This window comes from Anarrhichthys ocellatus, unplaced genomic scaffold, assembly GCF_004355925.1.
Source record: "Anarrhichthys ocellatus isolate YVR2014 unplaced genomic scaffold, GSC_Weel_1.0 scaffold26, whole genome shotgun sequence".
In the NCBI taxonomy this organism is placed as follows: Eukaryota; Metazoa; Chordata; class Actinopteri; order Perciformes; family Anarhichadidae; genus Anarrhichthys; species Anarrhichthys ocellatus.
This window is the reverse complement of record NW_022280056.1, coordinates 1,287,717-1,314,665: the sequence shown is the minus strand read 5'-3', so window position 1 is coordinate 1,314,665 and position 26,949 is coordinate 1,287,717. Positions and strand designations below refer to the sequence as shown.

The 26,949-nt window shown below is 41.2% G+C and overlaps 2 protein-coding genes across 3 annotated transcripts; both read right to left on the bottom strand.

The window, feature by feature from the left end:
* Window positions 1-370: 370 nt before the first annotated feature.
* cmc4 (C-x(9)-C motif containing 4 homolog (S. cerevisiae)) lies at window positions 371-1,796 on the bottom strand. 2 transcript variants are annotated; one of them, XM_031862132.1, is made up of 3 exons: window positions 1,691-1,796; window positions 1,550-1,609; window positions 371-1,448 (listed from the first exon to the last, which is right to left on the bottom strand). In XM_031862132.1, exons 2-3 carry the CDS (start codon window positions 1,605-1,607, stop codon window positions 1,312-1,314), a joined length of 195 nt encoding a protein of 64 aa, XP_031717992.1. In that variant the 5' UTR covers window positions 1,608-1,609; window positions 1,691-1,796; the 3' UTR covers window positions 371-1,311. The 2 variants fall into 2 exon arrangements, with proteins under 2 accessions (XP_031717992.1, XP_031717991.1); XM_031862131.1 differs by having other exon boundaries at window positions 1,550-1,796.
* A 271-nt stretch (window positions 1,797-2,067) lies between these two features.
* Window positions 2,068-21,551, bottom strand: LOC116391643 (hemicentin-2). The gene is made up of 23 exons (XM_031862430.1): window positions 21,391-21,551; window positions 20,000-20,275; window positions 19,601-19,927; window positions 18,791-19,021; window positions 18,182-18,409; window positions 17,836-18,099; window positions 15,739-15,999; window positions 15,482-15,643; window positions 14,953-15,171; window positions 14,594-14,836; window positions 13,182-13,383; window positions 12,261-12,301; window positions 10,282-10,554; window positions 9,856-10,182; window positions 9,472-9,729; window positions 9,082-9,198; window positions 5,864-5,868; window positions 5,446-5,552; window positions 5,091-5,155; window positions 4,312-4,578; window positions 3,082-3,414; window positions 2,741-2,995; window positions 2,068-2,669 (listed from the first exon to the last, which is right to left on the bottom strand). The coding sequence occupies exons 1-23, from the start codon at window positions 21,446-21,448 to the stop codon at window positions 2,662-2,664; spliced, it is 4,527 nt and encodes a 1,508-aa protein (XP_031718290.1). The 5' UTR covers window positions 21,449-21,551; the 3' UTR covers window positions 2,068-2,661.
* Between the last annotated feature and the right edge of the window lie 5,398 nt (window positions 21,552-26,949).

Sequence of the window (26,949 nt, the reverse complement as noted above, 5' to 3'; positions counted from 1 at the left end):
GTAAATTATGTTTAAAAAAATAATCATTTGTTTTTTGTTCTCACCTTTTTTATGTGTGTGTTTTCCAAAACCTCCCTGGCATATATATATATATATATATGCATGCAGTAATAGGCCTATAATTAAACTAATGCAGTAATAGGCCTATAACAAAAGTTCACAATTCTATCAAAAACGAATCACAGTTTTTTTCCCTCCATCTGGCAACAGCTATATAAAAAACGGTTTCTCTCTTATGTTCCACTGTTTAAACTTTAATTATTTTAAATTTGCGTTTGAACTGCTTCAGGGTGCAATAGTAAACATTGTACTGTGTGCAATGTGTAGTCTGATTCATGCAAATGTGTAAATGAAATACTTGCAGTATGCAGTAATATATATTTATAGTTTATTAAACATTTGAAAGAAAGTCAATTTGGCCTCTTTCCTCAAGTTTATGGATTTTAATTTTTTTTGGAAATGTGGCTGTTGAAAATAACTCTTTAAGGACAGCACATTGACCAATAAATAATGAAACGGTACATAGGCAAGTCAAGCAATCAAGGGCTTCTTTCTAATACATGAGGCGTATGTGGCCTGACATACAGCCATCACACAGAGAGAACGTCACTGTAGAAGAGAGATGTACCCTACAGTCTATCTAATGGAAACTAATTCAGTAGACACAGAGCTCAATGCTGATCAAACCTAGAGAAACAACGTTTCATGCACACGATGAGGTGTTACATTCCCTGTCCAGGTAAGCTAAGTTTGATGTGTACAAAGCTGAAATTGCTTTTTTTTTTTAAAGCCAAACTCAATGTATTGCTAAATTATATTCTTGTGTTGAGCAAATCTTTATCTAAAGTCTTTGGGTCTAACCAGCCAAATAATCTAAATCTCGTGTGTGGGTTCACCATGAGTGAACTCTAACAGTCACATCTGCAATATGTCTCAGTATCTCAGTGCTGACATGCACGAACATGTGGCTCATACTTCATCACATGGTGTGGACACAATGACATGAAAAGACACAGAAAACGATTCCCTTTAATAAATACATGATTCATCTTACGCTGTAATGCCACGGAAGTGTGACATTTTGTCAAACTGTCAAATACAGGTGTAGTTGATAACATATACTTCATATACTATGGGCTGTTTGTGTGCCAACTGCAGGATCCATAGAACCAATATGCCTTTCTGCAATGACATGTGAAGATGTCTGCTACACAACGAAGTAAGGCCTGTTACACTGTTACAGTCAATAACACATTGATACAATGTCCCTTTCCTCCATTGTTCCCATCAACAGCTACGGGCTAAAGGGAGCTATTTGTTACTTTTGCTCTCCGTGGGTTTGGAGTCCTTGAACCCGGAGCAGCAGATGGAGGTTCCCGCATGAGAGTCGCAGCACCGCCGCATGTCCCTGATCACGTGCGCACACATGCTCTCCACGTATCTGTTGGCTGCAGGACGAGGACCACAGGGAGGGGAGAGGGGGGGTTTAGCTAAACGACACATGCAGGATTTGCTTCAGCAACATCTTTGAAGTGACTGCTGTATGTACCTTGTAGACACTGTTGTATTGCGCAGGCTTGCTTTTGACACGGGTCTTTCTGTGGCATCCCTGAAAGGGAACAGAGAGGGACAGCATTCAGAAGTGTGTCAATAAACATCAGGCACTGCGTCACTGCGGACCGACTCCCACCTGTATCGACCGATCAATCGATCAGGATAGTCGGTGAGGTCTCAGGTTAGAGGTCGTCTGCTGCTGGTGTTAGCCGCGCGCGGAGCTAACGCTACTTCCTCCTGCGACTGCGAGGCAATGTTTTGATCACGTGACGTGCAGATAGCCAATTAAGTCATCTCTTTAAAAAAGTGCAGCAGCGACATCTGGTGGCGCGAGGTGAGTACAACACAAATGGCAGATATGAATAAACAGTAACTTTAAATATTGTCTCGTTATTGTTCGTTTTTAATACAAATCCCCCTAATATAAGAAACTGATGAGAAACTGCAACCAAAATAATAATTACAAATTAATTTAATTTTAAAATACAAACAAAGTCTTCACATGTTATTGTCATGCACTTTTATTTGTGTGATACTTTTGCAGCCCTCACACCCAGCAGCAACAAACAATTAATGCAATTTAATGTAATTATAATATAATAAAGTAAATAAGTGAGAAAACTTTTTTCATTTTACTTTTATTAATAAAGATAAGAAAATCAAGAAACAGTTCATATTTACAGTAATGGCCTGCTGATCTTTAACATTCGGAATTAAACTTTCAGCAAAAAATTATGATAATGTAGTCATCATTGCTATATCAAGAGTAGCTATCATAATGTTACAAGATAATTTCATTAATATGAAAATAATTCTAGAAAAATATAAACTAGGGACAGGGTATCACAAAGGAACTATTTCACCAATCTATCGCACAGAAAACATGTTAAAATACTGACAAATTAAATGACAGTTACCAAACATAGTATATTCAAATATATATATATTTTTTAAATGACATCTAATTCTGTCTGACAGCAAGATCCTCATAAATATCTGTTGAGTCATTGTCATTTCCGTCTCCAAAGCTGCAGCAGTAAAATCCGCTTAGTTAGAATCCTTGTATGTCCAATGTGGTCATCTGATCCAATCTCAAGATGTCTGGTTTCAAGCACCTGAGTAGAAGCACAAGATTAGGACGCGGTGTAAAGAGACAACATGTGCACCTCAGAGTCCCCTCATTTACCTTTGGTCTTGGCTTTGACAACAAACTGCTTGCTCTTCTTCTCCAGTGTGTTGGAGGCAGTGCAGGTGTAGGTCCCTGGGAGCAGTGAGGGGGAGGTGAGAGCTGCTTCATCCTCCATCCTCTCTTCATTGGGATTGGAGGATTGCCAGCTGTACACGGGTGTGGGGTTTCCTGTGGCCGTGCAGTTCAAGGTAATTTCAGCCCCCACTACAAGGTCCAAAACCTCGGGTTCGGGACTGAGGAACATCGGGGGAACTACAGCAAACATCACAGGGGTTAGATGCACCATGGTCAATATTTCTAACACATGAGAACTCTTTCAGATTAGCTTCATGACTTACAGTACACAGAGGCATTAAGAGGCTCCGAGGTCACAGTAGGAGGCGGTCGTGGTCCCTCTGGTCCGAGCTCCAGCTCCGCTACGCACCTGTACTGTGCTCCATTCTCGGCTTTGGTTGGTGTGACCATGAGGACGGAGGACACTTGGACAGGCGAGGAGGATGTGAGTTCGGTGAAGGAGTGGTTGTAAACCTCAGTCTGGCCCTTGTACCACCTCAGGGTGAGGTACTGGACCGGAGCGATGTTCTGAACTTCACAGAGCAGCTGGTACTCTTTCCCCTCCACCATGGGGCCGGTGTGGTTCACAGGCCGGATGGAGACGCTATCAGGGGTCTCTAAATGAATAATACACGAGGTTCATGTCAAACAGGTTTGAGTCGTCCATTTCTACACTGTGTATCAAAACTAGGGATGCACCGACACTGATACGGATATCTGGCCGATACTGACTCAAATAGCTGGATCAGGTTTCGGTGACAATGGGGTCAATCTATTTAATTTAATTCTGCGTTTTTATACTGTATCACACAGTCTATTGGTTTTGTGTTGAGGGACAGAAATTGTCCGATTTTTTCGTATCACTTGGACCTTTTTTGGGGACATTAGTACGTTAGAAAACAAAAGTTAGGTTTAAGCAACAAAAACAGTTACATTTAGAAAAAACGTCACAAATGTTAGATTTAGGCAACAAAACCACAACACTTTGGGACACAAGGGGACGATATGTGAAGTGAGCTAAAAAAAATACATTTGAAAAACTCAACAACAATGTGCCTCTCCAGAAACCATGACCTACTTTCTCAAGATAATCCACAAACTCCTGTTGTTTCAAGGCAACGTTGTTTTTTTAATCGCGGTTGAACTATCCCTTTAAATTTTAACCAATTTGTTTCTGCATTAAAAAAAATTATACTTTAAATGTTAATTTTGAAGATTTTTTACCAAGTTGCAGGTGCACGATTTAATATTTTAATAATACTTAATACCAATTCTGTAAATGTATATTGTATTGATTTTGTATTTATTTGTTTTACAAAGTTCTGAAAGCAATTTTTGAGTCTGATGTCTCTCACATGAGAGAATGACCCCAGTCTCTTCCACACAGAGAGGCACACAGCTTATTATTATTATTGTATGGATCGGTACTCGGTATCCACAGGTATGGGTCTAGATATCGGTATCGGGACTGAACAAGTCGGATCGGTGCATCCCTAAAGCTGGAGTTAACTCACTGTAGAGGACCAGGTTGAGTTTCTCCTCACACTGTCTGGGGTCCGTGAAAAACACCCCGTAACAGATGGGCTCCTCGATCCAGTCGATGAGGCTGTCCACCTTCCACTGGACCGACAGCTCCTGCTGAGTGTGAGCGGCGCTGATGGCCGATTCCCAACCGAGGACACGAACCGGGCGAGCAGCTTCACAGCTGACTGACACCGGCTCCCCAAAGCCCACCACGACCCGGGAGGGCTTGAGGATCAGGGAGCAGCCTTCACCTGACACTGAAACACACGGCAGCAGTCATCATCATCATCATCATCATCATCATCATCATCATCATCATCCCCTTCCTTCTACTTGTGGCACTTTCATTTTTAGTACAAAAACAAGCTTTAGCTGTTATGTAACCCTGTTAACACACACACACAGAAATCACATCGGGAATTGGCTAAAATACGCCTGTACATTATAATTCATTGATCAGTTGTTTCTATTTATTGCAACAAAATGTGTGGCCCATTTAATCTGTAAAGAATTAGACCTAACTTATAATTATATTTGTAGAATATAGTGAAGCCATGCAAACACAAACAGGCATATTTTATGCTGCAACGATCTACAACAGTGCTTTAAAGGACAAATAAACCAAAGCTTTTTCTTATTATTAAAGGTCCAGTCGTCCTCATATTCACATATTATCACCGACTAAAGGTCAGTTTGCCTGCTACACCACATTTTTTCACAAGCCCCTCTCATAATCTGTCAACAAGTGAGAGAAACAAATAGATCTTACCGAAGTAAAACATGCAAAGCGTCAGGATCCATTTGAGAAAGTTGATTCCCATGTTATTTTCTGCACTGAGCCGTCGATGGAGGAGAGAGAGAGAGAGAATTCTAACTTGAACAAGCTTGGCAACTCTGCAGGGAACTATGTTGGAACAAAAGGGCCCCCTTCATCTCAGCTGACTTTGGGGGGAGGGGGAGGGGTGGTGTAAAGGGAGAGAGGGAAATTGAACAGGTGGCAGGCCTTTTGAAAAACACAGCTGATCCCTTTGCAATGCTCTGGTCTTCAGGAAATCAGGACGTAAGACTAATACATTCTCCATTTTCAGCATGCAAGCACATGTGGAATAATTGAGATGTCTTACCATTTATGCACACGGGAGGAGTTTGCATTCAGGGCCAGACGTCTCCTGAGGTTCAGGCAGCTAACCTTTGTGGTTAGGTTCAGGAACAGATCATGTTTTGGGTTAAACTAAATATTTTTCCGCAACTTCTCCCGTGTGCAGAATTCAAGGCAAGTTCAAATCAAACTACCTCTGAAGCCCAAATGTTCCCTTGTCCTCTACACTGAAAGACTCGTGTAAATATAAATCTGGTCTTCGTTAGTGTGACCGTGTTATGCTTTAAACCATCTGCCATCATCTGTGTGGTTCTGCTTGCATGCTCGTCTCCTGTTGCTCCTGAACTCTTTGTGGAGTCCCAGCAGGCAGGAGTGTTGGTGCAGCATGTAGCTTGTAAGTCTCACACTGTGACCAGAATGCTACACAGCGTAACCGCTCTGACCGCAACTGCAGAGCAAGAGAGCAAGGAATCGGATGCTTCAATTATTCATGGGATTCATGGAGAGCACAGCTCAATGTACTGATTCATGCTCGAATATGATGCTGTCTCTTCAACAAAACATATGTTCAGCTCTATAATAAATCTTATTTAACTCCATGACACATTGAGCAACATCCACTCTGCCAGGTTGTTATGGCAACACAGTCTGAGCATACACAAACAGAGCTTCAGTGAGAATGAACATAAAGAACATGGCTTCATATGGGCAGGATGCAAATGCTCCCCTTTACAGTCACTTTGTGCAGGACTAATTAGTATGGCAGCCTCAGCACGGTATAATGTAAGGCAGGTTGAAAGAGGGAGAGAGAGGGAGAGAGAGAGAGAGAGAGGGAGAGGGAGAGAGAGAGAGGGAGGGAGGGAGAGAGAGAGAGGGAGTGAGAGGGAGAGATTAATGAAAGACGCTGGTTTGAGCGCCTCGATCAGTATTCTGTTGAAGGATGATCACTGACAGAGAAGTTGACACAAGCTGCTCATGCAGAACAGACATTAACACTTTAACTTTCTCTTTGAAACACTTTCTCTCATTCTAACTTTACTTCCTCAATTAAGGGGAGGAACTTGAAGTAAGCAAAACATTTAGATATCACCATAAAACTTCCCCATGTCAACATGGGGAAGTTATTGACATTAACAAAAAATCCTGTTTCATTTTGTTTATGTATTAGAGGCAAAGGGTTTTACTGGGGGGATTTTAGATATCTATATTTATCACTCCATAAATCATACCATACAATCAACCATAAAATAAAAATCTATTTTTTCCATATTTTAGAAATAAAATGTTTTCTAAATCAGGCTATGGATGCTATCTGAACAAACCGCTGAGTAAAAACCTTCAGACTATAGAGAGGAATAAACGGAGGTTTGGTGAATGTAAGAGCTGAAGTGGAGATGTCTGCTCAGTCTGATAACAAAAAGTAATTTAGAGAAAATATATATATATTGTAAAGTTCCATACATTTTGAAGATACTGTGGATAAGGTAACTTCTACAGTCTATTACTGACATTAAGACAATTCTTTTTTGTTTTACAAGTTTTCTGAGACGTTAGTTTTAAATATGCTAATGAGGCATCTAATGGTAACTTTGGGTGAATTTAGGAGAAATCTGCAGACGCAAATAGACAAAGAAATAAACACCATAATGTGTATTTTGGATGTTATCTTTCTACTAGTCTGAAGACATGTGATGGAAGCCAAATAGGTAAAAATCTCAAAAGTGATCAGTGCATGAAAAACAATGTTTTTATAGTGTCTCCACTTAATTCATCTTTCACAAGAACAAAGGTTTACAAATGGAAGTCAGCATTGTGCACGTTCTTTTACTGGTACATCAGACAGACTTTACGTCTAACAGACTTTAGTGGCTCACATTCAGGTCATCGTCAATAAGACCAAACTCATATGAAATTGTAGGCACATCAGAGAATTGGCATGGTCAGTCTTTTCAGTGCAAAAAACAAATTCAACATTCCAGAGCTGAACCATCGCATATTAAAAAAATAATAATTTGGTAAAATGTTTACAGAACATGAATGTATTCATACAATAATCGAAACTAGCAGTATCTACATCGTACCCCATTGCAGTGTTCAAAGCACTCTCAAGTAATTAACTGTATCGTAGTGTCTGGAAAGTATGCGGAGAGAAACTGAATCAAAATATTCCTGAGTGGATTAAACACAACTTAAGGTTCACCTTAAAACGTGGTCGTTTGTGGCTTTGCAGAATGAATGAAAATGACAACATTAGAATTCCAGCAACAAAGTAGCAATGTCTGTCACCAGCAATCATCAGACAGTCTTACAAGTAATAAAAATAGAGTTGTTTCAGAGCACAGCTACTGACTGACCTAAGGCACACAAAACATTCACTTTTTGGCTACTTGGGGGCAGCAGAACGGACAAACCCACTGGGCCTGACCTATTATGGCTTTAAATACGTTAAATACGTATTCTGCTTTCAGCTTTGTTTTAGTCTGTACAGTCCTCAGAAAAATATTAGTGTTCACATGTTCAAAAGTACATCCCCATCTCGTCCCTTTGGTAGCAGTGAGTTTATCAGAACTGATAGACTGAACTATACAGGCCATAAACCCAAAGCATGGAGCTAAAATAAGTCCTCTTTGCAGCTGTTGATGCTCTCCGGTTCAACGGTGATTAGATTCAGTCAGTGCGTCTGCATGCACCGAAGTAACCGGCTTACAGTCAGCTTGTTACACGAGGACATGCAGGACTCGGCGTCGCTGTGACAGCAGAGCGGTGGGATGAGAGGAGAGGTAACAACATGGACCGATGACAGCCCCGTTTCCTAAATGTTATGTTCCCATACAACCAAACTGCATTATGAATTACGCTTCAAGGAAAATGGGTTTTTGGTGTGGATTACGTTTGCTTTTGACGAATCACAAATAAGTTTCAAATTGGAAATAAGTCGGTGTGATTTGTGTCGCATATGAACCAAGAACTTTTGCTGTGTTTTCGTTTTGTTTTATTTCATTTTCATCATCATTTTAAGCCAAACCATGATGCTTTTTACTAAACTTAAGCAAGTAGTTTTGTATTGTTTTCTGCTTTGTTTCAATTCACGTTAACTACATGTTTTAAACTGTTTTAAACTGCGAACGGGAGAAAATACGTCTCCATCAAAAACGTAATTGAGATTGCAATTTAGTTTTACAGGAACCAGGTTGACTGATGTATATATAGAAAATAATTCCATCCAAAGTCAGACTGAAAGTAACACAACGTAGCCTCTTGAGCTGTGAATATGCAGGTCTACTACACTTCCAAAATAAGGTGAGGGGTCGGGGAGTAATCCGATTACTGACCTGCTGCACGTGGAAGCAGATTTACAGTGCTCGTTCTCCGATCGACTGCATAACCCGATTGCTTGAGTGAATGTAAATGTACCGTTTGTTAATATAACATGATTAGTTAAGCTGATGGGATTATGCAACAGTGACCAAACATGCAGCAGTCCAGCAATCGAGCATGCAGAACAGATCACGCCTCCAGGCTTTTAAAAAGACATGATTCTCATATGTTCATCAAAGCACCAAAATAAAACATTACAACATGCTAAAGCCACTCAAAATTGAATTTAAAAAAAGTCAAACTCATATGGGTCCCGATGAGGTGGGCCGTCCTTAGAGATAGCTGCCTCTGCCTAAAGAAAAGGTGCCTTCGGGTGTCACCAAAAAAAGACCGGCAATGATGATCACGACTCCCAGGAACACAAATCCTCCAACCAAGGCTCCAAAGGTTGTGCGATTCCCTGCGGGAGATGGGAGAGTTTTTGTTACATCCTCTCCTTCTTTCTCTCAGCTCAGCTGTTCAGACCTTGAAACAGAAGAGTTTTGCGGTTTGTGATAAACCACGCATGCCAAAACAACGATTAAAACTAAGAACACAGCCATTAAAATCCCAGCAGTGGTTCCAGGGTGACTACCTGATGGAAAATAGAATGAAGGAATTATAGAATAATCAACACGGCGAGACATTAATGGAGCAGAACAAGATGAGGAGGACTTTTATAACAATATCTTACTTGTAGCTTCGGTGACAGTGAAATATTTGGCCTTGGAGCCCTGGCTGTTAGACGCTGTGCACCGATAGGTGCCTGGAAGCTGAATGGACGGGGCCAAAGAGGATTGGTTCTCATTTTGATTGGTCTGTTGTATGGAGTGTGGGAACTGCCAGCTGTAAACCGGCGTTGGTTTTCCTGCAGCAGCGCAATCTAAAGTGAATTTACCGCCAGCAGGGAGCTCCAGCGTCACATTTTCGGGCTCCATGAAGGTCGGCGAGTCTGAGGAAATGAGAAAAATACAATAAAAAACAAAGAATAATTCAAACGCAATCAGAGAAAGGCAAAACACACCCAATCTCCTCTACCAACTGTGATGGTAAACTCAAGATGCCATTTAAAACGTACACAGCACAATCACGTCACGTGACTCCGACTTGATCGTGGTCAGATTTGGTACTGGTCCCCAGAAGTCCAGCTGTGCTTCACACCAGATTTGAGTTCCATCATCGCCCCTTTGGGCCGTCAGGTCGAAGACAGACGTGACGTTGACTGGAGATGTACTGGAGCCGTCAAACCTCTCCGTGTAGGAGATGGTATCTCCTTTGTGCCAGTGCACAGAGAGGTTGCTTACTGGTGCCACATTAACAATGTCACACTGTATGCTGTACTGGTCGCCCTCTACCAGGGGGCCCTCTAGACTTGGCTGAGAGATGGACACCCTGTCCGGCATTTCTGCACACAAAAAAACAAATAAAATCCAACATCAGAAGTATCGACTGATCCAAATCTACCAGGAGTCTGCTTGGCCACGTCAAGGTAAAGGATACTTACTGTAAACGGTGACTGAAAGCGTTTCTAAACACTGACCATCAATGACACGATTAATGTAGCAGATGGGTCCGATGTTCCAGTCTCTCGCAGACTCTATCGTTATGTTAACATAAGAGAGGCCTTCAGTCTTTGCGCTGCCGTACATAGTCTCCAAGCCCATCGACTCGATCTGGTCAGATGATGAGCTGCAGTTGACCGAGAAGGAGTCTCCAAATCTCACCACAACGCTCGGGGGGCTCATCTGGACGGGACAGGACGAGCTCACGGGCTGCCCTGGGGGTACACACAGCGTATCACAGCTTACAGCACAAGAAGCTTTCAGCAAAACACAGTTTTATACGTCATTGTTGGATTGGATGGGACACTTTGACTGGTTTACAGAGCGTTCACCAGTTAAAACAGCAGTTCAATGATTACACATATTGATAGAAAATATAAAACTAAGGCTAAATGCATGTTTTTTTAAACTGGAAAACAATCTGTGGGACCTTGCTCTTCCTTGAGCAATCATATATGTTCTGGTTTACTACAAATCCCATGTATTGTGTGCTGCTGCTGCTCTCTTGTGGAAGAATGGGATTTGGGATATTGACTTGCAAATGATCTATAAAAACATGAGTTCATATTGATCCCCGCCAGTGAGAAAAGCAACCGAAAGCATAACCATCAGGTTTGAGCAAAATATATCCGACAAAGGGCGTCGACGCTGTAACGTTCAGACTGTTGACACTCATTAGATGTGACTTCCCTTGTAACGTTAATAAATTAACACAGCGAATAGTTACCTGCACACGCTATAACGCCGCTCAATATGAAGAACCACCTCATGATTTGGACGGTGCGTTAACCACAAAGTTAACCAAAAAAACACCTTTACGACTTTAAATGGTCCCGGTGACCAACTCCTCTGCAGCTGCAGTACTTTTCCTTTCACCTGGAGGAACGTCACGACAGAAACGCGATCCCTGTGAGGCGTTCACGTGCTCCCCTTAAACGCGTTCCCACAATCCCCACGCCTAGAAAGTCACATCCAGTAACTGGAATATCAACTCCTCTCTTTACTGAATAGAAAGAAGTTTTGTTGTATTTTCTGTGATTGCCATATGTCCGAGGGCACCGGAAGGCAGCATACATACAGTCCAGCAGCTCATACAACCTGCTGTTTGTGGTTGACAGCACCCTCTCGAGGAGCAGGACCATCACAACACAAGGAGTAGGGCGGGTTTCTCTCTTGTGTGGTACCAAATTGCCAAACAGGCCCATTGATTTAGGATTTGTCTCTGAAAGATCAAACCTGTCTGCTGGATGGGAATCTGAATTTTTGCCTTGATGTTTTTGGTGCATACAATATACAAGATGTACTAGGAGGAAACAAAAATACAGGCAAACTACTGCAAAAGTAAACTTAAATAGAAAAATTCTCTCAAGAAAGAAATCTAAATTCTGTGCTCTGATGTGGATTTACCAGGCAAGAAGTTTATTAGCAGCGCATTATCATAGTCTTGTGTTTCGGATCTAACATTTATTCACATCAGACATATTCAGGCCTGCTGTAAGGTAAAAAACAACAACAAAGCAATCAGTTTGAAAAGCCACGATTTTTAATACTAAAATACAGTTTTACATCAGTCTCAAATATTTACAGCTGTATTCACAAATGTGTTACAATATCTTCATGTCCCCAACATTCTAGACAGGACTCAAACTCCCCCTAAACAACCTGTCTGCAGTCCATTTAACGCCAAGTTGTTCCATCTTTCTCGTTTCTCATAAATAAATAAGGATTTGCATTTACATTAAATGTCCTCCTGAATATGCAGTTCTGATAGGCCTTCATACAAAAACATACAACTGTGGGACAAGACCATTTGTCCCATAAGGCCGGAGCAACAAAAAGAGGTGCAAAGAATAGTGAAGGGCTCCATGAAAAGTATGCACGAGTCACAGTGTCCACAGACTGAGCAGAGTCCATGTCACACCTTCGGAGAGGCCAGACGTGGTGCACTTCCTGTTAGTGCGACTGTTAAAACAGAGCAGTTTCTCAAATCATGTTCGCTGTGTAAAAATAAGAACATACAGAGATCTACGTTTGAGAGAATATTAAGGGGGCATAATAAAAACTCAAGCATTGGTGAATGAACGAAAACATTCATATTGAATTAAGCTGCAGGGATGACGTGTAGGCCAACAGGAAGTTAGCGTCACACTGAAATGTTTCCATTCCACTTCCATTATTGCAGAAAAATGTAATCTCTGGCAAACAAACTTTTATGATCCTTTTATGGTTTGTTCAGTAAGATAATCTTCACATGAACACCACTTTCGTCATTTTTGAAGCGTGACTGCAATCGCCAGAAGCAAAAAGCTAACGTCATAACGCTATAAGCTAACAACACCACGGTCACATGACTTCACGTCGTCACCACCACGAAGCTAAAGGATGACTCGTGTTCCAGTGATGACGATTAGTAGTCTCATTTACTTCAGCTACTTGTTAGCAAACAACCTTTTTTATGACTTGTAAAAGCTTCAAAATTCTTCGAGATGAGAGAACCGGACGAGCAAAAATGCTGACTCGTTTTAGGACTCAAACCTGCAGCGCGCTATTATCTTTGTGCTCATGAAAATATATCAAAACCGTTTCTCTGGCCTTTCAGAGCCAAAGTTTAAGTCCCTGCTCCTCCTCGTCTTTCTGTCCAGTGAAAACAGGTCAAATATAAAATGGTACATCTCAAGCCAAGGTTGCTCATTCCTATAATAAGATTATTCCATGAAAAGGTAAAAATACTGTTTCATGTGTGATGTCAGCGTGGTCGGGCTTTGTGGTTTGTGGTGGCAGAGAGATGCGGCTCATTCAGAGTGGTCAGCGATCCATCCCGGGCTCTCCTCAGATGTCCTGCTAAGACAGTTTGGTCATAGGAAACTGCATGTCCCAGCCGTTGTGGGCTACGTTGCTACTGGGGGCCTCCAGTTTGGGGTTCTTAAGGCTGTAACGGCGCATCTTGGTGTTTTTGTAGTAGATTGAGTAGATGAAGAGGAAGACGACGGAGATGGCGACTACTGTGACAGCCACGAATCCAGCTATGAGGGGAAGGTAGTCCTCTGTGGAGAAATCAACACGGGCAGCATGTTAATGTTTAAGAATGTTTAAGAATGTCAAAATAAACTGTGTCATGCTTCATTACATTTATGTGAACTTTCAGTCCTAAAATTCAGTTGTTTAGATTTTCTACTGCAGCATCGATGAAGATGAACTTTACTATTTGGATGCAGAAAAAAAAGAAAATCATCAAAAAGCTTTCTAATTATTTTAACATATGACTTATGATCAGTCAGTTGAAGGCTACTTGTATTTGTATAATAAAAACACGGAATCCCCTCTTATTATTACATCTGACAACAGAAAAGAAGTCCCCGTATAAAAAGAAGCTTTTTCAACAAAACTTACCTAAACCTCCAACCATTCCAGCGGCCTGTTTGTTTCTGTCTTTGTATGCAAACCGCTCAAAGAAATCACAGAGCGGCAGCTTCCGTTATGAAATAAATTGATATTGCCGGATAGAATCCTCCTCGCAGCAGTTTGTCTCCGCTTCTTAATGGAATACTTCCCCCGTAAAACGACCATTTCAACATCAATTACTAACCCCATGTTACCTTGAATTCTTGAAGAAAATTTTGTTTTTCTCACAGAATCAAAAAACAAAAAAGTCTTAATGAATTGAAGTAACTGGGGGCCGAGTTTAACAAACGCAAAGTTAAATAAAAGCACATGCTTCTTTGCTAAAAACAGGCTAATACCTGCAGACATGCTCCTGTCTGCTACTCGTCCGTGCAAGTCCAAAGTGTTTGAGATAGTGAGGTTTAAGTAGAGACGCACGTGTTTGTGAGGCAGTGAGCACATAACGAGATAAATGGCACCTAGGTTGTTATGCGCAAGTTGTGTGTGAGTTTGTAGACGGATGTTTTGATGTAGTTTTGCCGTTTTTTGAGACAGGTTTTCTTCAGGAATTAAAAGGTAACACGAGGTGAGTATTTAATATACAAATAGTCATTCCTTGGGTAAAGTATTCCCTTTCTACTTATGATGAGATATATTTAGGCTGCCCAGAGCACAGTTAATTCCTTATAGCGTTTGTATAAAGGCGAGCAGAGCAGAGTGTATAGTTCCTGGCTTCAACAAAGCAAGTCATCTGTTTTCACCACTGGGGCACTTTGTATATTTAGAAAAGAGTTCTATTTGACATTTTTGCAGGAAGACGTGTCTATTTTCTTCTAAAAAGGACACAAAGCCGTTTAGATTGAGTGTTGTTACCTTTTAAAATCACGTTGACCTCGTGGTAGATGGAATCAACCTCATTGGTGGCGTTGCAGCTGTAGACGCCGGGCTCGGACACGGTGAGCGTGTCTCCGGACACGTGGGGAACTTTGTCTGAGCTGTAGAGCCACTGGATCTTTGGAGGCGGGTTACCGTCGGCTTCACAGACCAGCTCCTCAGGATAACCTCTGAACACGGGGATCGCCTTTGGAAGCTTTGTGGTATTAATGACGGGCTTATCTGTTGAGATATAAAGCAGTGTAATAGTTTTACAATGTCCCACTGTCAGGACAACAACAAGCTCTTTCTTATTACTGCAGTAGTGCTGTCTACACACGATATAAGTGTGATCTCACAGTAGACGGTGACGTTGAGAGGACTGGACATCATCTTCGGAGGAGGCCGCGGTCCCGCAGGTCCGAGATCCAACTGAGCCTCACATCTGAACTCTACGCCGGTGTCGTTTCTGTAAAGAGTGACGCTGATGGTGGACGACATGTTCAGCGCGGAGCGGACGACACTCAGGTCACACTTTGTGTCGTTCTCAGGCAGGCAGCCGGTCACTCGCAGGGGGCCTGATGGACAAATTCACATTTTGGAGTTTTTGGTGTTACATTTTACTGGTTTAATGAGCAATAGCAGATCAAAAAAAGGAAATCAAGCATCATTAGGATAACAATTAACATTAACTTCAAATGTTCACACTTCATTTGAACTTATCTACAGTTTATCATCTCAATGAATGAAAAGTCCCAATGTGTCTTCCATAATTGTTCCTTTTATCGGATGCTGGATATTTATTACATGTCTGTTGGTGCTGTATCGCTTTGAGCACCGGTAGATCTCACAGAAAAGGTAGACCTGGTGTTAAGAAAGACCCCTCACCTTTGCTAAGTGGCTCGAAGGTTTCATTCCCTCGGTACCAACGCACAGCGACGCTTCCTGCAGGAGCAACGCTGGTAACGTCACACCTCAGCTGGAACTCTCTCTCCTCCACCACTGAGCTCAAGTTATCCACAGGACGGATGGAGATGCTGTCCGGTGTTTCTGAAGAGATGGGGGGGGGAATAAAGAATCAGTATAGTTCCAACATCTGAGAAACACTTGATGACAGTGCGAGTACAAAAGTTAGAAATACATACTGTAGAGGGTGTAGTTTAAATGTTTCTGGCATGTTCCTTTGACTTTAAACGTCGCAGTGCAAACAGGCTTCAGGTCCCAGTCTTCAGAGTCATAACTAGACCAAGTTGTGCCGTTAGTTCTGGCACCCTGCCAGTATATGTCACGGAGATGTGTGGAGGCACTGGGTGTTGGTGTGCATATCGCACGCTGCAGGCCTCTGCCCTTGTATGGCACCACCATCCTGTCTGGAGTTATCTCGATGGGGCATTCTGGGCTGGCACCTGTGGAGCGGAGAGAGAGAGGGGGCACGAGAAATGTTATTCTCCGGTCAACGTCTACACACGTCCGTTATCTTGACACAACATTTTCCTCTCACCCAAATGGCAAACAAAAACCATGTCTAAGGAGGAAACAGGAAAAGCCTCAGGAAGGATACACCCACTCCCTTAAGGAAAGTCTGCACTTGCAGCCCACCATTCTTTGTGCTGGACTTTAACTGTAACGCCAATACCTCAGTTGAATGCGTCACATTCCACCAAGCCCATTCCCAGCTAACAGTAACCACAACTCAAAAAAGATAGGCGACTGTTTTATCAGAAAACTGTAATACACTCAGGATGTGAGGAGGTATTAATGATGGGCTTAGCTGTTAGATAAACACAACGCTCATCAATAATCAGACCACCAAAGTACTATTTCCCATTAGCATTCACACACTAACAGTTGTGTCCATTCAGAGCACATGCAGCTCACACAACACACTCTTAACTTCATTAAACTTTACTGTGTTGCTTTAAATTGCCTCCCCATCATCACTCAGCACGCTACATAAACCTTAAAGGTCTATGAGCCCAAACGAGCCATTTCAGTCTCACACAAAAGAAAACATGAGGTCCAGCCTCTCAACTCACTCGGTGCTGTCCCGTTACACAGCGACAGCAGCTGTACAGTCAAAAGGACAGAAAGCAGACGAAGAGAGTTCAAAACATCCATTGAAGTCGCGTTAAAGTTTGTCCGACGACAGCTGTCGACCTTCTTCTGTTACACCGAGCGCCTCTGAGGTTTCTCCTGCTTCCTTCCTCCCCTCGGCTACATGGGACTTGTTGACTTTTTGGGAGAAAGCTAAAGCTAAAGCTACGGCTGCACCACAGAACAGCTCCCAGCGAGTCTCCACTACATCACCGGGGAGGAAACGGCCCTCCCCCGACACACACACACACACACACACACACACACACACACACACCCTCTGTGCCTATAAATGTCGCTATCGTTGGGCCAGTTGGACTCAAGTCAGACGTCAGGCCGGGGACCGTTATATGAAGCCAATTTACCAAATAAACCTGAATAGACCGTATATAAGAAGGGTTATAACCTAAGATAACTATTTATTTAATTTATCTAAAAGAACCATTGTGTCGAGAAAGAGCATCTATATCAATTTGTGATGTGAGTCTATTGAAATTATGCAAAGTAGGGCTACTTACATAAATCAATTTAAGAACATGTATAAAGTTTGTTTTTGAGAGGTGTGGGGATGAGGAATGGGGCCTTGTCTCTCTGGGGACTGTTGTTGATATTGTTATTGTTTTGCTATTACTTGTTACATGTTCAAATTTAAAGGTAAAACAAAATAGACAGACAGTAGGTGGCATATCGGGGCCAGAGTCCCCATCATATTATTACAGGATCCCCTTGTCAAGTGAGTTTAGGTGTCTTGGTGGAAAATTAAAATTTGGTAAAGTTTCATTGGAGACTTTGGTTTGAAGAAAAACATCCCTGAAGGTGAAATCTACTATCGTTGTCAGAGAAGACTTCGGCAGCACTTAACAGTCTTATTAAATTCTTTATTCCATGTCCTGTATCGGTGCGCCATTGAGTTCTTGAAGGGGAGTTCATTTTCATTTTCCTATAAAGTTTGGTCGTGCCTATTCAACAGCATACTTTTTATCATAAAGGTAATAAGAGTGAGTATTAGAAGTCAGGTCATTTTAAAATCACATCATACATACTCTTTCAACAACAATCCACAGCACTGCATCCCCCAGTTGGACTGTAGTGAGCAGACACACAAGCTCTTTAAAGTAGTGCCGCTGATCACATTATATTGACCCTACCTTTCACTGTGACTCTGGCTGTTTCAGAGACATTTCCTCTGTCGTTCGAGGCGTGACACGTGTAGGAGCCCGTGTTGTATGCAGTGGCATTGTGGATTTGCAGATGGGACACTCCATCTTCATTTTGCACCACCACATTGGTAGTCTGGTAATAATCCCATGAATATTGTGGTCGTGGGTTGCCTGTCGAGGAGCACTTCAGCCACACGGTAGAACCAACGTCAACTTCAGAGTCCTCGAGCTCAACTATCTGTGACGGTGGGTCTGGAGACAGCAATGAAAACACGTCAGAGAAAAAGCAGATGACTCGTGCTGACAGTAGATATTTAGGATTAAAATAACCCACATATGACATTGATATCCAGGGTGTGGTTGACACTTGACAGAGTGCTTGAACCGTTGATCCAGTACTGCCCTGTGTCGTTTCTTGTTAGGTTCTCTGGAAGTTCCGCCTTCTTGCCATCTTTGTACCAGGTGACCTCAGGTTTCGGAAAGCCCTTCACAACGCAGGAGAGGCTGTGAGGAGCGTCCTCCACTGCTGTGTGAGTGTCTGGACACTTTACCTCTGGTCCATCTGAGAGCAAAAACACAAAACACTACTTTAGACTTACACTGGAGCAGCAATACATACACCTTTTCATGATACTTTATATTCTTTATATATATTATAATAATAGGTACAGTGTGTAGGTACATACATGACATTTGAGCTCTGCTTTTAGCTCATAAGCATTCATTTTATTTTGTAGTGTTGCATGAAGATCTGAACACTTCTTGCACCATGCATCTGCTGTAGCATCCTAATATAATAGCCACATTCTGTTTGTACATCAAGGTATTTGCAAATACAAACACTACAAAAAAAGAGTACAGAACAAATCCTGGCGATATGACAACAAGGTTATGAACCTGTGTAAATTATCCTCATGCTCTTGTTTGTGCTGATGACACTCACACAATACATGAACCGACAGCTCCTTCCGGATGATGGTGGCGCCCTCAGCATGAATGGTGTACCGGCCGGCATCGCTCCTGCTCAGAGGGACGGCTGGGTCGGTGGGCCGGTCGGCTTTCAGCCAGCTGACTTTGGGGCTGGGATGTCCTGTCACATGGCATCTGCTCTCCAATGTTTCTCCTTCCCGTAACTCCAGTATGTCCAATGAAAAACATTGCACATCTGGTCCAACTAAACAGAAGCAAACACAGCAGCAATTCATACAACTATTGTATTTTTTTATTAAGCAGATGAAAAGAAGCTGTGACATAAATCAGGCGATAGAACCAACTGAAATATGTTGGTGTTTTGTCCTCTTAGACGAGTATGAAAGATAATTTACTGCTGGTTTTGTCTGACCAACCATCTGACACCAAAAGAAATTCTGTTTATTTATAGTATATTATTATATAGTTTAGAAACAGTACATTTACAAACTGAAACTGTCAAATGTTTGTCACTACGTTTTGACAAATTACTTACACGATTATCAAAATAGTTTGATTGACTAATCGCGTAATCTTCATTTTATGTTATTCATTCTATTTCATCTTATCTTTTATCAAGTGTGTTTAATTTCTATCTTATGTTTCATAATTATGTAATTCTGTCAGTAGTAGTAGTAGTATTTGTATTATTATTGCTATTAATACGAATAATCATTAAATAAGCATTGCAGCTCCAGTGAAAAACAGCACAGAAAAATGTAAAATTCAAAATGACCATTTTAGGTACATTTCAGACTGGTGAGTACACGCATGATGTACTCACAGTGAACTGTAATTTGAAAGCCTTGTGAAGATGCGTTAAGTTGAGGTCCTTCTGGCATCAGGTCCAGATGTGCCTCGCATTTGAACGTGACTCCGTTGTCTTGTCTGGTTGGTGTGATGCTCCATGAAGATGAGTGATTCACTGGTTTCTTACTGGGATTGTCAAAAGTGTCTTCAAAGACCATTGCATCTCCCTTGTACCACAGCACGGAGAGATTTTGAACAGGTGCTATATTGTGGATGGCACAGGTGAAGTTATATGTCTCTCCTTCATTCATCACACCACCTGCACCGCCGCTGGAGCGGATACTGATGGTTTCTGGGAATGCTGGAGAAAAAAGAGGAGGCCATCAGACACAGTCGCATCATTCTGATCCTCTGCAAAATAAGCAGGACTTACTGTAAAGTACAACTGTTGGGTCCTGGGAACACTGTTCAAAATGGCTGCCCGGTGATAGGTTGATGAAGCATGAGGGAGAGGCAGTCCAGTCAGTGAGGTTCGCCACGGTCCAGACCAGATGGTTGACCTGCTTTACACCCGTGCCTCCTTCTGAAGCCTCCCAGCCCATTCCTTTAGAGAGGCTCTCCGATGTGCTGCAGTTGACTGAGACCGAGTCTCCATATCTCACCACCACACTGGGGGGGCTCAACTCAATGGGACAGGAGGCATGCACACCTGCAGCACGGAGTATACATGACATGTTGCTTATTAGTAATCATCCATAGTTTGAGAGCATGTCCCCTGTATGTCTCCTTTTCTTTACTTTGTCAGCAAATTAAAAATGTCCCGACCATCAGAGAGTGTATGTGTCTGTTTCTTTGTTTCCATGCCACCACTGTTGTGCTGGGTCTGTTTCCTGGTACCAGTAAATAAATGCATTCATTGTAATACAAAGGAGGACTAATGAGTGTTCATCACTCACCAAAATAGCAACCTGAAAGTACAATGTTGTAGTCATCACTGTAGTTTTTTATTTTCACTTTTTCTTTGGCACAATAAGTCAAAACTGGTTGGCAGAGAGGATTCCTGGTCCTGCCATGGTGCTTTCCTCAAATTGTCCCGATGAACTACTTTGTTCCTGAAGTTTAAACAACTTAAATAACTAAAAAACAATCAATTACAATCAAACATATCTTTAACAAAAGCATATCAGATTCATATATTTGACCTATTAATGTGACATTTTTCTTTTGATCTGGTGACAGAATGTCAAACACAAACCCCAAAGTTTCGGCAAAAAAAAAACGATATGGAATTTAATCAGCAATGTGATCAAATGAATCAGATAATGAACCAGACCTAATGGGACGTTTGCAGTTAAGGTGAAAACTATTCTCATCCACATATTCCTTTAACTCATTTCTTTAATCATAGAAACTGTTGTTTTTCCCCTGATGGACTCAAAGGTTTTTCATGTTCTCTTGAAATGTATTGAGAGATCGTTCAATGTCTCAGATTAAAACACATTTCTTATAGCCGGAGAAACTTCTGTCTTTGTTTATTTGTTTGTTTTCTCTCGATGCACAATGAGTTAACAGTCCTTTTCTTTCCCCTCTGCTTCTAACAAAGTTCTGCGACTATTGTGAAATGCAACACTTTCACCTGCAGCTGTTTTATTGTTAATGACTCTTGGTGATTAAACTGAGGCTCATACAGCGTTTTCACGTAGTCAGCATATATCAGAGTTTCTCTTTAAGTTTCTGTTGAATAACAAGACACACATATACATCATATACACATATACATCATATACGTACATCATACAGATCGTACACATCATACAGACCTACCTGTCGCACTGAGCAGGAACCCCAGAAAGAGTCCAACAAAGGATGTGCTTTCACTCATTTGATTTGAACAACGGTCCTTCTGTCGTTTATTCCAGCTCTGCAGGCTGTCCAGGTCTGTAGTAACCCAACCAAGTAGGAGAGAGAAGTACAGCCAACGCACTCTGAGGGGGTTATGCTCTCTCTGTCTCGATCTCTCTCCCTCTCTCTCTCTCTCTCTCTCTCTCTCGCTCCCTCTCTCTCTCTCTCTCTCTCTCTCTCTCTGTCTCTCTATCTTTGCCTTTCTGTACGGTTGCAGGTGGTTTGAGTTTGTGTGGGATTTTTATTCATGAGTCAGCCGATGTTACATAGCCTGGCAGATCTGCTGTTGTGATGTTTTTAGCACATTGAATCTTGTTTGTCGTTCATTATACTACAAATTAAACAAAAGACATGAATTCAAGTAGGGCTTTTTCAATATGGCCAAAATGTTCTGTCACGATGAAGATCATTTCATATCTCGATGACAATATATGTCACAGTAGATAGCATGTTTTCTGGTAATTCAATAAATAAACAACCATATGGTTAAAACCTTTGTGTACTCCTGTTAGATCCTTGACAAATGTTTTTTCTTTTAATTAAGAACTTTAGTTCAAAATGAACATAAACAAGTTTCAAGTGAAACTATAGAGAAAAAAAATCAAATTAATATTTCCAGCTATACACTGACTATATTTACACATAACTAAGGAGTAATCAGTTAAGAAAATAGTTTGATTTCACTACATAAATCATAGCTAGCAAGTGATCCTTAGTATCAATTCAGATTATGAGTGTGTATCACGACACCTCAATTCATGATTTCATCACGATACCATTCCTTTGAAAGATGATTCATTGTCATATTTAGTTATCATATGGTAAGACATTTGCATATCAAAAGTATATTTTATGGGTTTCAAGTGATTATAGTTATGTTTTACACCGATATCACAAATATGAAAAAAGCTCCTGTTTTGAACTTTTATCTTTTTCCCCAAAGAAACAAATGATAATGCAAATATTACCAAAATATCTCCAACATATTTCACTGTTAAATATTTGAACAAATAAAAAAAGGTGAAGAAAAGAAAATACTTATCGTACATTTTTCCCATTTTAAATCTGTGTACTTAAATATGAAGCACTGCTACAGTTTAAACAGTACAGCAGATGAATGATCTTATATAGACTTCAGGTGCAGGTGTTGATGTGTAACTGTGAGAGTAACTGTGCTTCACTGTGAGTACTCGTATTTCTTCAATTTACTGCACTGACATACATGCTTTTAGTCAAAATGTACATATGGACATTTTAAGTCGACCATGCGGTTGAAAAATAAAAACTGCTTTACAACTAAAAATAAAAAAGCTGTGCGAGTAAGGAAGAAATGAGATGACAGTGATGGTCTCGTGCTCCTTTTCTCAATCAGGCTAAACAAAGTGTTCTGTGCTGATGTTGGAGGGATTCATTATGCCCACACTTCTTCTTAAGGTCACCAGAGATTCATTCCCACACACACACATTTCTTCAGAAAGCAGAAATGCACCAGCACCAGGATCTTATATTTAACACCGTGCTTTTGCAAAAATATTAGACTTTTTAAAATCACTATCAGTTAATAATGAGTCAGAAATTATATATGTTCTAATTAAGATCCATTAAATGTATAAATAAATGGAAATTTGTAATAAAATAAACATGTTGGCTTGTTTCCTGAAGGCAGCTTCCACTTTCACTGAGATGCTAATCTGTGGAGTTTCCACTCTACACATGGCATGCAGTCACTTCCTGTTTTTAGATGTTTCTTATTGCAGAACTCTTGGACTTTCCAGGATATGCAGGATATGAGTTCCTTGATTTGGGGAAAATGTTGCCCTGATTCGCCGATGGATGCAGGAACGCTACCGATGAGTCACCTGACAGAACGATTCATTCGTGGCAGACAAATCTCCAGCAATAATTAATAAAAGGAGGCTGACGTTTCATAGGAAGGCATAGAGCACATCCTCCAGGAGCCCTTGTGACCCACAGAAACAATGCGTTGGTATGTGAAACAGGGAAAGTGAGAATGCTGAGAATAAACAGCTGCACACAGTCAGGCGTCTTAAATCCAGTTTGGGTCAAAGGTTGTTTGAGCAGTTCATTAGATGGCAGCAGAAAGGGATGATAGAAGAAGATATTCAACAGGGGGAGACCACAAAAGACAAACAGAGAGCTTCAGTTAGGAAAACAAGCATTGAGATTCTGGTCGTGTTGCTGAATCACTCCCTATTTACAAAACATGCACTTTAACTTCGGGAGGTCTATCCACACATTCAGTTTTTAATAAATTGTTACTGGATGCATGCCCACAGTCAGCTTTAATCTCTTGACAAAGGGTCATTGTTTCTCAGCAACAAAGCCAGAGGAACCGAAAACTGTTTTTGCCTGCAGTGTGAGATCACTATCAGCTTCATTCTCCTGTTTATGTCCAAAGACAGGAGACCTCAGAGAGCCCCGTCGGCCGCTGCTACAGCCTTTCCAGCTCATGGGGATTATCTGTGCTCAGATATTTACACAAGTGGGTCACCGAAGTGTTAATGGTGTCACAAATGGCAGCTCTACTGGAGGATTTTTTTTCTCACGATAAAGGGTTTATTTTGCATGGTAATGAAATGACAGTGTTGATCCATTTGCAGCAGCATGATAGGTAATTCATATTTGAGTTTTTTATACAGAGGAGATGACTCGATTAACCCTTGATATGAATATCTCCATCCTTCAGATAAAAAAAACACAGAGGTAGTTATCATCTTGTTTTGTCTCAAGTCTAATCTTGCTCTGAGGAAAAACAACAGAGTAGTCAGATAAGACTGGAAATCCCCGGCAAATATAGGAAGAAAACTGGAAGTGATGGAATAAATGGATAGGAAGAAAGAGGGAAAAAGGTCCACGGGATTCTCATGAAAACCCCCCAAAAGTTATTTCCCTCCTTCTTGGTCAACGGTGCTGGTTATCTGCATGCTCTTTGTGGACATGACAGGGCGCAAGAACAGTGAGGGGGAGCGGATTAGTAAAAGGAATGAGGACATACGAGTAAACTGCATAGACTAACAACATATAATATGAATATTAATGACATATTTAACGGGTCGCTGTCGTAGCAGCAGTAGGAGGTCTACTTTTGTAATGAAACATCAAATTATCACCTGTTTGAAGTTTACTTTGTGCTATTTATCTATTTAGTTATTCTGGGGTTTTGCTTTTGTTTGTTTGTTTGTGTGTGCACTATTTTATCTATAGTTGGAAGATAAAAACAGATTCAAAGAATGTGTCAAGTTCAAATAACAGAAGGGAAACTAATATATCAATGATGTGTATTAACAGAATAAAATATATTACAAAAAGACAATCTGAGGGACTCCTCCGACAGCTTTACCTATTTAAAATCTGTGATAAAAAGGAAATATCTGAAAGAATGTACCCGAACAGATCCAGAGACTAATTACTTGTCGGGACACTGATAACGTGACCTTGTACTGTCAGAGAACACCCAGATGCTTGTTTCTCACCCTCTCTCAACCGGAGTTGTAACACTGAGCTGGTGCTTGATGCTCAACCAGAGAATTACACATTCACCACGCAACAATATGAGTGTTGTCCATTTACTCACTGAAGCAAGGCTTACTGTAATGTGATCACGGAAAATGCATGAGGCTAACAGAGGCCCCTCTGTCTCCAGAGATTCCTTGAGTTTCTCTTGCATTTAGCAGCCATTTTTCTTTATTTTGAGCAAGAGAAACGATGCCAGCGTCAGTGTGCGTGGACAGATTCCTGAAATGTCTTTCTACATATTGCTCGGTCCCCCGCACGGCGTCATTTTAATCTTACCTGCTGGGCAAACTGCATGATAAATCAAACAGCACAGGCTCCGCTGTGTTCCAATATCTATACACCGCCAAACTTTGTCTGAAGCTCAAAGGAATTTCAGAGTAAAACAACAACTTTAATTCCAGATTCAGTGCACTTCTACAAACTTCTATTCAAATTAAAAAATCATCGGTTTCCATGCAGACCCCTCAGTGCACTAACTGAGAGTTAAGACTCTACATACCACAACATTGAGTAAGATCGATTCCCTGCCAACGGTTGCATTCTTCCCTTGATCATTAAACTGAGCAGGGGTCATTTCTGTGTTTTTGGAAAAAGGATTCTGTACACATATTCAATGCAATGTTTCATGCAAACTCGCTTAGGAAGGTTCACAGAGCCAGAGGTTCCAGATGCCAGCCTATACTTCATGATGTGGCCAACGTATATAAAATATATACCCTCAAAACAACAAACCCATGACTGTCATTATTATATATTCACTTTTAGTAGCAATCTATGACAAAACTATGAATACATTGTATAAATCAATGGCTTTTTTCCTTTTGGTCATTCTGTCATATACAGATATGCAGTGATGATGTCTGGGTAATATGTTGTCGTTGTCCGATCGTGTGATGAGACGTTATGATATACGTGGTTTAAGCTCAAAATCTCTCAAGACTGACGAGCTGAGCTCATCTGTAAGCCGAGCGAGCAGTCGTGTCTTTTAAACATGACAGCGTCAGCAAGAAAAGACAAAAGAGGAAAAAACATGAGGAAAAGGTATCAACGCTCCTTAAATTAGATTCCTTTGGCACTCTGGTTTCCTATTATCAACAGAAACGTCAGACTCTGATTCACTTCTTCCCTTTTCTAATGAATATTTAGTCCTCACAAAGTACTCTGTGCCAAATCAAACTTGGTCAGTCGATTAACTTGAAAAAGCCAGATACATCATTACATAGTTTGTGATGGAAACAGAAAGGGTAAGTTTAGTGTTTACAGGAACCAGAAAACAAACAGGAAATATCTTAATTACTTTGGACAATTCTACGGGTCCACAAAAGACAGGAAGAGTGTAAATCTGGCGACAGACTGGAAGTCTCTTTTCCTGATCTTATTTCTCTTCGGATGACCTCCTGTTCTGCTTCCTGGACACCACGAGTAGTAGATCCCCTTCCTCTTGTAAATCCCCGTCCCCTCTGTAGCCAGGTCCTGAGTGCATTGTATCCATTTATGTGAAATAATGAAACTGTTTCTCTATTTCACCCTCCCCTTCCCCTTTGCTTATGAACATACATCTCTGTGGTATGCATTGAGTATTTTGGGATCTCTGCTTCTCAATGTGAAGTTAGCATACAATTGCTGGCCTAAATCCTTCACTTGTCTTGAGTTGCAATGTACCCCACCCCTTCCTTTGCACCCTTTTACTTTCAGTCTGCTCCTTTTTCCCGTAAAGGTCTTCTTTTAAATGGAACAGCTCTGTTCAGTTGGTAATGAAGGAGTATTAGTCTGGATGGCGATTGGGAGTCTCAGCTGAGACTGAAAAGCTCCTTTCACAATAATGCCATTGTTTTGTTAAACTGTTTCGTAAAGGGAGCCTCAGTCCTGTCCAGCTGAGTCATAGAAGAAGCCCCTTCCAGACCCCCCCCTTGGCTCAACTGTCCTGACAGCAATCAGATTCAT